The sequence below is a fragment of the Lissotriton helveticus genome, chromosome 11, assembly GCF_964261635.1.
Source record: "Lissotriton helveticus chromosome 11, aLisHel1.1, whole genome shotgun sequence".
NCBI classification, from domain to species: Eukaryota; Metazoa; Chordata; class Amphibia; order Caudata; family Salamandridae; genus Lissotriton; species Lissotriton helveticus.
In genome coordinates, this window is record NC_136072.1 from 174,688,932 (window position 1) to 174,702,995 (window position 14,064).

General features: G+C 46.5%; 1 protein-coding gene across 1 annotated transcript in view; it reads left to right on the forward strand.

Moving 5' to 3' along the window:
* Positions 1 to 14,064, forward strand: part of LOC144791773 (T-kininogen 2-like) — a 366,415-nt gene that overhangs the window by 18,577 nt on the left and 333,774 nt on the right. Inside the window, exon 2 of the mRNA XM_078666539.1 lies at positions 11,693 to 11,800. Coding sequence (XP_078522665.1) covers positions 11,693 to 11,800 — 108 coding nt within the window. The remainder of the gene's footprint in view (positions 1 to 11,692; positions 11,801 to 14,064) is intronic.

Below are 14,064 nucleotides of genomic sequence, written 5' to 3' on the forward strand. Positions count from 1 at the left end.
GTCTTCCGGGTCCGCAGATCCAGCTTTGACAGTCAGAACTAATTTACCTTGCCCAGGGAGTCCAGGTCCAGAGGTGACTTGACTGTCCTTGGTGCTCAACGGGGAGCTCCAGGAGCTGTCAAAAATACATTTGTGACACTCTGTCACTTGCAGGTTGAGTTCAGAGGAGCTCTTTGGAGGTTAATATTTGGGGGCACCAGAACCAGGGATCACCAGGCAGAACAGTTCTTACTAGATCGGGCATCTCGGATGCAGAGGTGTACCTGGCTATCCATGGGGCTGAAAGGGAGCTGTAGTGCTGACCTAACCAGGTGTACCAACAAAGACTGGTTTAGGATGCAAATACTCAACAACTGTGCCACAGATTTAGAAGTTCAATGGAGCAGACAATTTCATCATCTCGGAGTGTCGAGTAAAGTAGTCAGTAGTCAGCAAGACCACCAACAAACCTTGGACACTGCAAATGCAGCGATGAAGCAAATCTTCCAGAAGTCCTGAAAACACTGTAGAGGGCTGAGACTTGCTGAGGTTCAGGACTATGCTTCCCAGAAGGCACCTGGCTAGTTACTTTGGGCTGTTCCTTGGTGGAGCCCAGCAGTCAGTCCTTCTTGGCTCTTGGAAGTCTGATTTGTGCCTGCCGAGTGCAGGGCACTATTACTTTTAGTCCTAGGGAGCCCTGATGAAGTCTTGCAGTTGCAGAGAAGTTCACCTTTGTTTTGGAACCGGTCTCTGGGCCGGGATGAGTCGTAGTCCGGCAGGTGCAGGAGAGCTGCCACAGGTGCTGATTTTGTGCCTTCTCTTTGTGGATCCTGCCTTGTACAGACACAGGTCTCTTCTTGCTCCTTCTTCTTCAGAACAGATCTGGAATTCTGGTGTTAGGGTGCCTTGTAAAGCCTGGATTTAGGGGGGTTTAGGGGTGTGAAGGCTAGTAGCCAATGGGCTACTAGTCGTGCGGCTAATCCGCTCCAGAGGTGGCAACATCCAGCGGGAGTATACCATCAAACTACCTAGAACGGACTATTCTTGAGACTTTCAGGATGGCATGGGTCATCCTCGGCTATACAGACCCACTAGCCCACTCCTGAGGTGTGACTTGAATTTGGGGGTTGTACACCTCCTGCATATCTAATTTCCCACCTGCTCACAAACGCAAGTGCCTGGGTGCAAGTGGGTCTTTGTCTACACTGGGAGACAAGTCACATATCAAAGGCGGTGTGGCCTTTGAGGCTCACCGCCCTGATGGGTCATTCACTAGCTATCCTGGAGGACAGAGGTGAGACCTCCTTCCTGCCCCGGCCTTTTGTCTTACGTCCTCGGGAGTGATAGCACTCATCAGCAGGAGGTCAGACTTCTGTCTTGGCAGCAAACAGCTCAGAAAGCCTGTCAAGGCACACAAAGACTGGGGCAACTTCTTAGGATGCCACCTGGGTATGTGCTAGTTCACTCTCAACTCGAGAATTATGTTAGGGGTGAAAAAGCACTGTGTTTGATACCAAACATGACAGAATTCGGTGGTATCATAAACTATTACGCCCGGTAGCCAGCCCATGTTATTCTATTGATTGCTGTTCCCTTACAGTAATCTTTAATGTAAAGATTACTGTAGGGGCATGTAGGCTTGCACATACATGCCCACACCATAAATATACTGCATCCTACATCCTGGGTTTTAGGAGGTCTTCATTAGTAGTGACTTATACATAATTAATGCAGTGTGGTGACCCTGTCACACAGGGTGAGTGCAGGGTTGATCTTGTACAGGGAAGCTGCTCTTGCAAGCTGCGATGGCAGACCTGCAGGCCTCTTTTACTGGGGTCACTCAGGGTGGCACAAATAGTACTGCAGAACTTGTGACCCCTTTATTCCCTCTGCCCTGGGTACCACTGGTAACATATTGTAGGGACTTACAGATGGGGTTAAAGTAACTTTCTAATTGGTGTACCAATTTACATTACCTTTAAGGGAAAGAACACTGGCACTGGGGCCTGGTTAGCAGGTCCCCGTGCACTTTCAGATCTTGGTAGTTCTCTTTGTCTAAGAGGAAGAACCTGGAAAGGCCATCTGCACTGGCATGGCTTGTCCCTGGTCTGTGTTCCACTAAAACTTCCATCCATTGTATGGAAATAAAGCACCTCAACAGTATGGGGTTCTCTCCTCTCATCTGCTTTGCCCACCTGAGAGGCCTGTGGCCAGTTTGAACCTTGAAGTGAGTCTCAAACAGGTAGGGTATCGCCTTCTTCCTGGACCAAACTACAGCAAAGGCTTCCCTTTCAATGGCACTCCAGCTTTGCACTCTAGGGAGGCGTCGCCTGCTAATATAGGCTACTGGCTGATCCTGACCCTCATCGTTGTTTAGTGACAATACTGCCCCAAAGCCCTGATCAGAAGTGTCTGTTTGAAACATGAACTGTTTTCCACAGTCTGGTGTTTTTAGGACAGGTGCAGGGCACACAGCAGCTTTCAGGGTGTCAACAGCTTACTGACAACCTGTGCTCCAAATGACCTTCATCTGGCTGCTTCTTTGAAGTTAGCACAGTGAGAGAGGCCACAATGATACCATACCCCTTCACAGACCTCCTGTAATATCCAGTCAGGCCCAAGAATGCCCTCATCTGAGTCTGAGTCTTGGGAGGTTCCAAGTCTAGAATAGTCTGGATCTTGGGTAGAAGAGGTCTCAACTGGCCTCTATCAACAGGTACCCAAGGAGACAACAGAACTCTGCCCAATCTGGCACTTACTGTCCTTGATTGTGAGGCCTGCATACTGGTGGACCTGCAAAGCGTCTCTCAAGGGGTCAGGTGATCCTCTCAGATAGAGCTAAAGACGGCAATATCATCCAGTTATGCTGCACTAAAGTCATCTAGACCTGAAAGAACTCGATTTACCAACTTCTGAAAAGGGGCAGGTGCATTCTTTAGTCTAAAAGGCATCATTTAAATTGAAATTGCCTTCTGGGGTACAGAATGCGGATTTCTCCGTGGCTCCCTGGGTCAGACCAATCTTCCAGTATCCTGATGTCAAAGGTACTGAGAAAGATGGCTGCCCCAGCTTATCAATTTTTTTTTTTTTATAAGCTCATCTGTTCTTGGCATGGGGTGTGCATCTCTCTTGGTCACTGCATTCAACCCTCTGTAATCCACACAGAACCTCATCTAAGGTTTCCTACCTTTTAACTGAGGTTAGGGGACCAATACCACTGGGCTGGCCCAGAGACTGTCAAATGGTTCAATCACCCCTAGCTCTAGCATCCTGCTTACTTCAGCTTTGATGCATGCTTTGATTTGGTTCTTGATATGGAGACCTTCCCCAGTGTCCACATCATGGGTACACCAGGTTGTCTGTCCAGTGGTCAAAGAGAAGAGCTCTGCAAACTGGCCAAGGACTTGCCTGCAATAATTTTACTGCTGTACAGTGAGAGTGTGAGACAAGGCTACACACTCCACTGTACCATCTTGTGGGTTGGTTAATAGCAGGTTGGGTGTGACTCACTTTCCTTCTCTTGTCCTTCATCAGTGACTATCAGCATGGTCATGTCAGACCTGTTTTGAAGTGTTTTTTGCCGATTCACATGGAGCACTCAGTGAGGACTCATGGGAGTGCCTAAATCTGCCAGGTAGGTAACTACCCCCTTTTTCTCCAATATGGGGTAGGGCCCAGTCCACTTGTCCATGAGGGCCCTGGTGCGCCACCTGCTCCAGCACCCACGCTAACTGCCCTGCTTCATACTCAATCAGTGCTGACGTTTGGTCAAACCAATGGATGTATGACATTACAACGCATGCTTTTACCACGCATGCCTTTACATCGCAGTTTTTACAACGCATACCATTACAACGCATAGTGCTTTGGGGTGCTGGATAGTGAATAGTTTAATTTACTATTCCAACTCCAGCCCCGTGGATAGTAGGGAAGGTGTTGGATAGTAAATTAAATCTATTCCCTATCCTAGAGCGCCTCCCAGCGCAATGCGTTGTAATGGTTTGCGTTGTAAAAGTTGCGATGTAAAAGCACTGCGTGGTAAAAATTGCGTTGTAAAGGATGTTTCCCCAAACCAATACTTGACAAGTTCCTGGCTGGCCTGCAGATTCTTGTTTGCTTTCTTTATGTACTTAGCCATACGTGAACACAAGCCCAGTACATAGTCTATTATTTTATTATTTATTAAGAAGTTTTATATAGCGCTGGCCAGACCTGAGGGTATCGGAGCTCTTTACAAAAGATTTAAAGCAGGAATCACACAAAAAGGCAGAGGTATACATATTTGTTCAGAAGACCCAGCGTGCTGTGCAACATTGAGGAAGGGAAGTCCTGAGATAGCCTCGATGAGTGCACAATGTCTTGGTCTAAACCTCATTCAGGGAGGAGGGAATGAGGAAGGGGTCGGGGAGTGGGGAAGAGGTAGGTTGTGGTGGAAAATTGTAAGGGGGCTGCAAAGTGTAGGCTTATGAGTTTCGGTGGCGCTTCTTGGTTCGGGAAGGCACGGTTGAGGTAGAGGTCTTTTAGGAGTCTTTTGAATTTTACGAAGGAAGAGATAGTCCTGATATCAGCTGGGATGGAGTTCCAGATTTTAGGCGCGTTTTCAGCGAATTATCGTACAGCAGTTTTTTGTTTACGTGTTTTCATAGGGATGAGTAGCAGGGTGTTGGAGCTCCTGAGGTTTCTTGTGTGACCGCCTTTCTTGAGTTTGGAGGCCAGGTATTCCAGTTTTCCTGTGTGCAAGGCTTTGTGCGTGTGGCAGGCTGTTCTAAAACTGGCACGCATTTCGACTGGAGCCATTTTAGTTCTCTTAGTGCGGGTGATAAGTGGTCATATTTCTTAACTCCGGTGACCATTCTGGCAGTTGCATTGAGAGTTGTTTTGAGGGGAGCTAGGTGGGATTGTGCTGTACCGGTGAGGACCGCATTCCCATAGTTGAGTCTAGATAGCACCAGTGATTGGGTGGCTTGTTTGAGGTCCTTGGGCGGGATGAAGGGTTTAATTTTGTTGAGAAGCTTTAGATTGAGAAAGGCACTCTCGCGAAGATCTTAATGTATTTGGCCATGTTCAGTTTTGGGCCTAGGGTGATTCCTAGTGGTTTTACAGAGTTAGCCAGGGTGAGATTACCGTTGAGGGCATCGATTGCTTTTAGCCATTCTATGATTTGAGGGTTGTCTTCTTTGTTGGAGATGAGGAGGATTTCAGTTTTGTCTTGAGTAAGTTTAAGGTGGTTTGTTGATAGCCTGTGTTGGACATCTCTATGAGCGTTGTTGAGTCTTTGAATGTCATCAATGGAGGAGGTTTCCAGGTAGATCTGGGTGTCATCTGCATATAGGTGGAAGGATTTGTTGGCTTTTTGGAGCAGGGTGGTGAAGGGTTCCATGTATATGTTGAACTGTTGAGGGGAGAGCGCTGAGCCTTGGGGGACACCTCTGCTGACGGGGTGTAGGTCGGACGTAAAGGTTTTGATTTTTATCCTTTGGGAGCGGTTGTGTAAGAAGGAGGAGAACCATTGTAGGACCACCTCATCCGCACCTACTCTATCTTAGAGAGCCTTGATGAGTAGATTGTGGTCAACCGTATCAAAGGCTGCTGATAGGTCCAGGAGGATGAGTAGGCAGCATTGGTCAGTATCTAGAGACTTGTGGATGTCATCCACGATGTTAAGGATCACCATTTCGGTGCTACAGCCTTTTTTGAAGCCTGATTGGTGGGGATCTAACAGGTTGATGTTGTCCATGTGCTGAGTCAGTTGTAGTCCTTCTTGTCTGGTTTTGGTTGCTTGAGAGGCTTCTCCCAACCTTCCTTCACTAAACTTAGGGGACCCCTTACAAAGTGGCCGAACAGAAATTCAAAGGGGTTAAAGCCAGCTCCTTTCTGAGGCACCTCTCTCTATGCAAACAAGAGGCATGGTAATAGGACATCCCATCTACTTCTGAGTTTGTCTAGGAGACCCGTGACTATGCCACTGGTGGTCTTATTGAATCTCTCCACCAAGACATTTTCTGGGGATTATAGAGGATGGCGAAGTTGTAACTTACACCACCTTCATTCCACATAGCTTTTAGGTATGCAGACATGAAATGTATCCCTCTATCACTGACCTCCTCTTTAGGAAACCCATCCCTGGTAAAGATTCAAAGGAGGGCCTTTGCCACTGCAGGAGCGATTGCAGTCCTTAGGGAAATTACCTGTGGATACCTAGTGGCATTATCCACTACCACTAGAATAAATCTGTATATAGATCCAGTTGGAGGGTCAAGGGGACCAACCATGCTGATCCCTATTCTCTGAAAGTAAGGGAGTCTCAACCACTGACAGTGGGATTAAGGAAGCCTTTGGTTGTCTGCCTGTCTTGCCCCTGGCTTGACAGGTCACACAGGAGTGACAAAACGCCTTTACCTTCTTAGACATCTGGGGCCAATAAACATGTGCAACCAACCACTCCCAGGTTTTGGTTTGTCCCTGATGTCCAGAAAGAAGGATGTCATGGGCTAAAGTTAAGATGAACTATCTGTGTGCCTGGGGGACCAACACTCTCCTGGATGCTCCTGGTTTGGGGCCCCTGGTCTCAGTATACAGGTACCCAGCCTCCCAATAATCCCTGTCAGCACCACTTGCATCTACTTCTTCTTTGCACTTGGCAAAGGTCCTCTCTGGAGGGCCCCCCTGCATCAAAGAGCTCTGCCAGGTCAGGCCCAGCTCCTCCGCTGAAATTCCCTCCTCAGGCATCAGGACCTCTCCCTGGGGAAACCTCTCCTCGATCCTGTGACCTCTTAGAAGCTGTGTTACCGGTCTTCTTGCCCTTCCTCTTGCTCTTAGAGTCCTGGGCCATAGTTGCAGGCTACAAGTCCTCTAGACTACCCTGTCATGAAGCCTGTGCCCTAGTTGTCACACACGGCCACTCAGGGAGACCGAGCATTTCTGCATTTTTTTATATTTTTAACTTTTTGTACAGAGTTTTATATATCACAAACTTGACCCAAAGGTTTCGGGTATCAGAGCGCTTTACACGAGCACCAGTTGCGTTACATGAGGACACATTAATTTTTATTAGGCACAGGGAGATTAAGTGATTTGCCCAGAATCTAAGGATGTTGTGCATCCTTGCCGAGACTGGAATCCAGTTCTCCAGATTTGAGGTTGACCACCCTAGCCATTAGGCCATGTCCTCTCCCCAATGAGCTCTCTTCTCTACCTCTGCCCATGCAGAAGTCTACAGATCCATGCCTGACAGACACTCTACCGGTATGGCACCTTCTTTGGGCCAGTAACTCCTCCCCACTTTAAGTTTACCAAAGCCATTGGATGAAGCTTAATCTCATTAACAGCACTGGTAATTTGGTGACTGACACAGGATCTCATGCTCTAGGGAAACCAGTCTGCCTGCCACCATGGTGACACTTATACCAGTATCACTCAGAGCTTCTACTCCAGTCCCATTGATTCTTGGCCTTTGTCTGTACATTTCCAAGCTCAGAGGTGAGACTTCCAACGCTTCAATGTCCACCCTACCCAGGGAAACTAAAGTGGTCTCAGTGTATCCTCTGGTCTCTCCAAATTACAATTCCACTCCCATCCTAACACTAGCTAATCCCTTGGATTGCCCCCCAATGGGGTCTTCTTGGTGCATATTGCGTCACACTCCTTTTGCACGTCCCAGCCTTCTTGAGATCTCAAATGTTACCTTGATACCCCTTTCCTCTGGACTGGGAAGAGTCTCTGGGCCAATCCTTCTGAGAAGACGTTTTGGGGCCTTTTTTGAGAACTCCTTTGTATTTTTGTCAGGGCTCTCCACCTTCCTCCGTTGAGAAGTCTGCACACCCTTCTTGGGGTCACCCTCACCTTGGGTCTTTTTCGGGGTCACCCAGGATCTGAAACATTTATCTGCCTTCCTCCCCAGCTCTCTGGAAGAGGACAACTCAGAATCTACTAGATACTGGCACAATAGATCTGTGGAATAATTTGTTAGAATTGGCTCATTTATTAACAGATTATACAGCCCATGATAAGTGTCCACCCATTGGCTTTAAACCAGCCCTCCAGTGCCTTGACTGAGGAGTCAACAAAGTCTAACACAGTTTGGGTTTCATCTCTTTGGGTCTCTCTAAACTTGACGCTGTACTCCTCTGTAGTGAGTTCAAACCCTTTTTTGAGACTCTCCTTCATATGTTGATAGGACTCACCCACTTCCTCATTAGGGGGGAGAAGTCTATCTCTGCCAATGGGCTACTAGTCCTGCGGCTAATCTTCCCCTGAGGTGACAACATCCGGTGGGAGTATGCCATCAAACTACCCAGATTTATTCTTGGGACTTTTCAAGAAGGCACGGCCATCCTCAGATGTACAGACCCACTGGTCCATCCTAGATGTGTGGCCAGCCTTCGGGGGTTGTACGCCTTCTGCATACATAATTTCCTGCTTGCTCACAGACATGAGTGACTGAGGGCAGGGGGAGGAGTTTGTCTACATTGGGAGAAAAGTGACTTGCACATCAGGGGTGGTGTGTCCTAGAGGGTCACAGCTCTGATTGGTCATTCACTAACCATCCTGGGGGGGCGTAAGCGTGACCTCCTTCCTGTCCAGGCCATTTGTCTTATGTCCTCTGGGAGTGATAGCACTCACCAACAAGAGGTCAGGCTTCAGTCTTGGTGGCAAATGGCTTAGAAAGCCAGCCAAGGCACACGAAGATTGGGGCAGCTCACAGGCAACCTCTAAGGATGCCACTTGGGTACACGCTAGTCCCCGTGCTCTCCATGCCAATGGGGTCAAGCTATCCTGGCAGATGAGGGCTGAAAGCCCGAAACCGGTCCTAGGATGCTTGTTTCCAGTCTAGGGAGGACCTGGCCTGGCAGGTCGGGCTGGACTGTTCCCATTGGGCGCAGGGTCAAGACTGATTTGCATATGGCTGGGTCCAAACTGGAATGGCATGGTGAGCAAACAAACAATGGATTTAGGTCCAGATCTCTGTACTGGGGTGAATGTATGACATTGTTCTGCATTCTGTCCATCAATTGTTCTTTTTGCTTATGTATACTTAAGGCAGTGTGATGACCCTGCCACACATGGTGAGTGCAGGTTCGATCTCAAGCAGGGAAGCAGCTTGTGCAGGTTCTGATAGCAGACCTGCAGGCCTCATTTAGTTGGGCCACTTAGGGTGGCACAAATAACGCTGCAGCCCTGATGGCCAATTTAATCTCCCTGCCATGGGTACCACTGATACCATATTCTAGGAACCTACAGTGGAGGTTAAAGTACCTTGCAAATTTGGTGTACCAATTTATATTACCTTTGAGGAGAAGAGAACTGGCACTGGGGCCTGATTAGCAGGTTCCAGTGAACTTTCAGATCCATTACCTTGGCATGTACAGCAAAATGTGGGGGATGACCATCGAAAAAGGGCACTTTGCTACACCTTTTGTATTTTGCCACTTCTGATGTCTGGAAAATGTGTGTCACCTCTTCCAACACCACTCGCAGCAATTGTAAGATGAAGTTTCTGTCTCTATTGTTGAGCAGCCAAGCGATCAAAAGGCACAGAGCCACTCCAGAAAGTGGGGTCCATCAAAGGATTCAGTGTGCTTTCTGGATTGAGAAGAATTTCAGAACCTTCCCGCTAGGACTCTGTGTATCAGCAATTGCTTGAGAAGCAGCTACATGTTTGTCCCTTCCTCTCTTCCCAGGAGGCCCATGAATAAGACATTGTTGTGTCTTGAGGGCCCTTTAGCATCTTCTGCACTCAACTGAAGGCTTTTAATGTTGGCCCTCATGTTTTACACTTGAGATTGTATTGCACATCTTGGTGATGGCAGATTCTGTGTGGTTGACCCTCTCAACTAGCTTCCTATGCACAAAGTAAGTTCACCTCCGGTGGCTTCTAGAAAGGTTTTGGCTTTGAGGATTGCTTTTAGTGGCCTCTCAAACTGCACAAGTGTTTTTCTAGAGTGGTTTCAAGTTGACTCATGGGTCCCCACCCTGTGACGACATTGCCAGGTGGTCCGTTATATCTTTAGTGGGGGGTCAGGAGGTCTGGTCTCGTTAGGCTTGACAATCCTGTAGTGCGATCTATCTCTTTAGTGGGGCCTGATGGCATGGCAGATCACAGGACATTGAGGGCACTTCCCTCTCACTCCTGTACCATCCACCCAGCAATCACTGTAGGGTTGTGGTGTAATTCATCCTTTGAGTTCTACAGTTCCCCTCATAATGTCTGTGCTGCTAGTGTGTTTGTCTGGGGCATGTGACATGCTGTCTCCATGGGTTGCTCCCTCATGGGCACCATGCAGGAGAACACCCTTCAGATCTTTAATCAGGTAGTAGAACCACATGTAGCTCGCACCACTTCTCAGCGCCGATAAGAGAATTGGAGTCCCCTTGTGCACTTTCTGGGTGCAAGGAGGGCACCCGGCAAGATTTTCTCAATGTGGGGGGTCGCAACTGTTTGAATTGAGAAAGCTATTGTTTGAGTAGAAAATCTTCTCAAGCAGCAGCAATGAAGCAGATCCATCTGGTGCACTGCAGAGTTCCATTCATGCGACGCACAACAAGCTCCCAGTGCTAAAAATCAGCGCAACGTGCAGACATCTGCCCAATCGCAGAACTCAGCGGAATCTCATGGAGTTTTAATGTAACTACGCGGAATTCTGCGGAGTGAAACTTGAGTTCCGCCCACCCCTACCCACCTGTAGTTTTTTCAGCTGTTGTGATGGAGCACCCTACAGGAAATGGAGCCTACGGAGCCGAATGTGCTTGCAAGTGGGGAGACCGGGGCTTGCCCGGTGATGCTGCTCCTCTCGGTCCTTGTGGGTCAGGATCCGCCAGGCTCCACACCCAGCTCCTGCCTGACATACCAAATTTACAACCAAACTCTCTTGGGCTTGCTGGGGTGGCAGCACGTGGGAAAGCCGATGCGTTGGGCTAAATTTCTCTGGATAATGGAGGATTGCTCTGGGGCTTTGGTTGGTGCTCAAGGAGGCACGCACCATTATACCGCCATATTGGCCACCTTCCCCTGATTCAAATTAACCAGATTAGGGGACGGGTTTTCAAAATCAAAGCTGCTAAATAACATTATTTCCCTTCCAATCTCACTTATGTGAAAAACAGTGCTTGAAAGGTCTCTTATTACTTTTGCTTTATTATGTGGAAAGTTAGTGCTATTATATATAGGGGACATTTTGATTCTACGAAATTCACATACTAAAAGCCTTTAGTAAGATACAAAGCTATGGATCTAAGGAAACATAAACAATGGGGCAAAATAATTGTTTTTATAACATCCTAATAAGCTGATATTAAGCTTATGCCACTTTTGAAACATTTTCAGTGACTTGGAATATAGTGAGTTAAAGTTGAGAAATAGAATGTCCCCCATACTCAAAGTTGTATCTACTCCAAGATAAACCTCGGATTTAACCCAATGGGGTTCTGTTTTCATGTTAGTGTCGTTGGTCATAAGCAGGGTTTTAAAAAATGTTAAGCTTATACCCTGAATATTCTCCCCCTATTACTCTCTAGGACCTTTATCCTGCTTAATACCATGTGGAAAGGATTATCACTGACATCCATTAGCACAAGATTTATCGCACAAAGATGAAAGGGGGCCAATATAGGTGGAAAAGAAGTTTCAGCGTTATGAGTTTCAAGAATTGGGTGGTTTATTTGATCCCATCGTTTTATACCTAGTTCATGAATACATTGTATGTTCCTTTTTTAGGGTGCTGGAAATATCTATTATTTCACGATTGATGTGGTTGAAACAGATTGCCATATTGTAAGTCGAAAGAGCTGGAAAAATTGTAACATCAGACCCGTCCATGACACGGTAAGTACTGAGAGCGCGAGATTTACAGCAAAATGCATGCTTCACCTTAAGTGTGCTTGAAGTGCAAATAGGATCCTTAGTTTGAGATTTCTTTGTCATGTGTAAATATTACATTTCTTTTAGTAAAGACAGATATAAAATCTAAAAACAAGATTTACATATCACCATCAAATTAACATTCATCCCATAGTCTGAAAACCACTGTCCATGTAACTGCCCAGTTAGTGCAGTGCATATCTGCACAATAAACACATTGCAAGCCACTAAAAACATGCATGTCAATGCCACCTCCCATAGCTTCTGTTACCGTATACCTAGAACTAGATGTGCCATCATCCAACTGACCCATGGTAGCCACCATTTACCAGAATTAACGCAACCAATGTGACAACCCGTGCACTCCATCTCTCAAAAATTCAGAATACACCACTGGACTGCAGAAGCTCTACATATCGGTAGACACTTAACAAAGTCCATGGTATGATTGAAACGTGGACCCAAAGTACAATAAAAAACTCCTAAAAACTCTTCAGTCCCCTAACACAGAACTTACCTTATGTTGTGCATGCCATAATCCAAACAGTAAAGCTAAATGTATTGCATATACCATGCATTATATATTGTATCTACCTCAGCATGTGGCACACAGCTAACACTACATGACATACGCCATAACTACACTTTGCATAGCATCTTAAAACAACATAAATGGCACCATCCAGATATGACCATGCCATCACTTAATCAACATCATACATACAAATAAAGGCAATGACAATAGGCGTGTGAAAACATTAATGCCATCAACCAAATTACATTGTGCATATCACTAACCAGTTAATATGTCAACATGCAACCACATGGCACTGATTTCAATGCAAACAGCATCATCATTAAACTAGCATTACAAGAACACAATAAACTAACACATTATTTGTCGCCAGTGTCCCTTTGCTAAGAGAGCATATGCTGGCTTTCATGCAATATAGTTGCTAAATATGGCATCCAATTAAGGGAATACATGACATAACCATACCAAAATAAGAAACTCCATACTTCTGATATCATAGTACTTGCTGTTATTTGACTGAGAGACTGGAAGTCAGTATTTAACCAAAACAATACATGTAATCAGCCAACAAACATGATAAATACTACACCCCAGCTAACAGTATTTTCTGTCAACCAGTTAACATTGTACAACTGTAGAACAAAAAACAATACACACCCTAATCCTCATATTACTATGAACAATTCCCGTCACTAATTCAAGATATTTCTTTGGAAAGTTTTAAAAAATCCATACAATCAAAATACCCTTTAATCAATTAAAAACAAATTGTGTATTTGCAATAAAAACATAGTGCACCACAGTAAGAAATTGGGATAATAGTTGAGGGGTGTGGCAACCCTTCTCAAGCAGAAACCATAATTCTTGTCAGGGTGAACCACAAAGGTCACTAAATAAACCTTTGCTTAACCTTCTGGCAGCTTGGAACAAAAGCTGTCAGTATTTCTCCCTTTCGTGCAGAGGAGTGCACTCTGATAGCAGCACTTGGAGATCATGGACTCACTGTAGCAGAGACCAGCACTGCTTAAGCAAGTCCAATTGAAGGAACAGGCAGAACCAGTTGCAGTGGGTCCACTGGCCAGTTGCAGTGAAACCTCTTGAGGTTATTGTGTCCCTGTAGCATAGAAAGGTAAGTCAGCCCACTGGCCATTGAAGCCACTCAGGTTAGTCTGAAATGAAGGGAGCAGGTTCAGTCTTCCTCCTCAGAAAGCAGGGCAGGCATCAAGCATCAGACAGTCCTCTGGGGAACAAGCCAGGCCTCAAACTGAAGTACAATTGTCTAGTAGTAGCAGAGCAGGCCTCTGGGTAACGAGGCAGGCCTCAAACAGCAGTCAGTCTTCTGGGAACAAGGCAGTCCTGCTTTTGAAGTGTCCTCAGGTCCAGGCGTGTACTAAAGAGTTGTTCTGAGGGTCCAATAGTTATACCTGGTGCCAGGCTTGGAAGTTGGGGGACATCCTTGCTACCCCAACATCTGTTTCTCGAAAGTTCCTCCCTTCCCCATCCAAGGCTCCAAGAAGTCTTGGGTGTTAAAAGACTAGAGTCAGGTTCCATTGTGTGTGTACTGGAGGCAGCCATTTGAAATGTAAGTGAGGCAGGGAGCAACTCAGCCCCAACTTACCTGGCAGGATGAGCCACCCTAGTGCCCCTTTGAATCATTGTCTGGGGGAATACACAAAGGCTGACATCTAAGTTA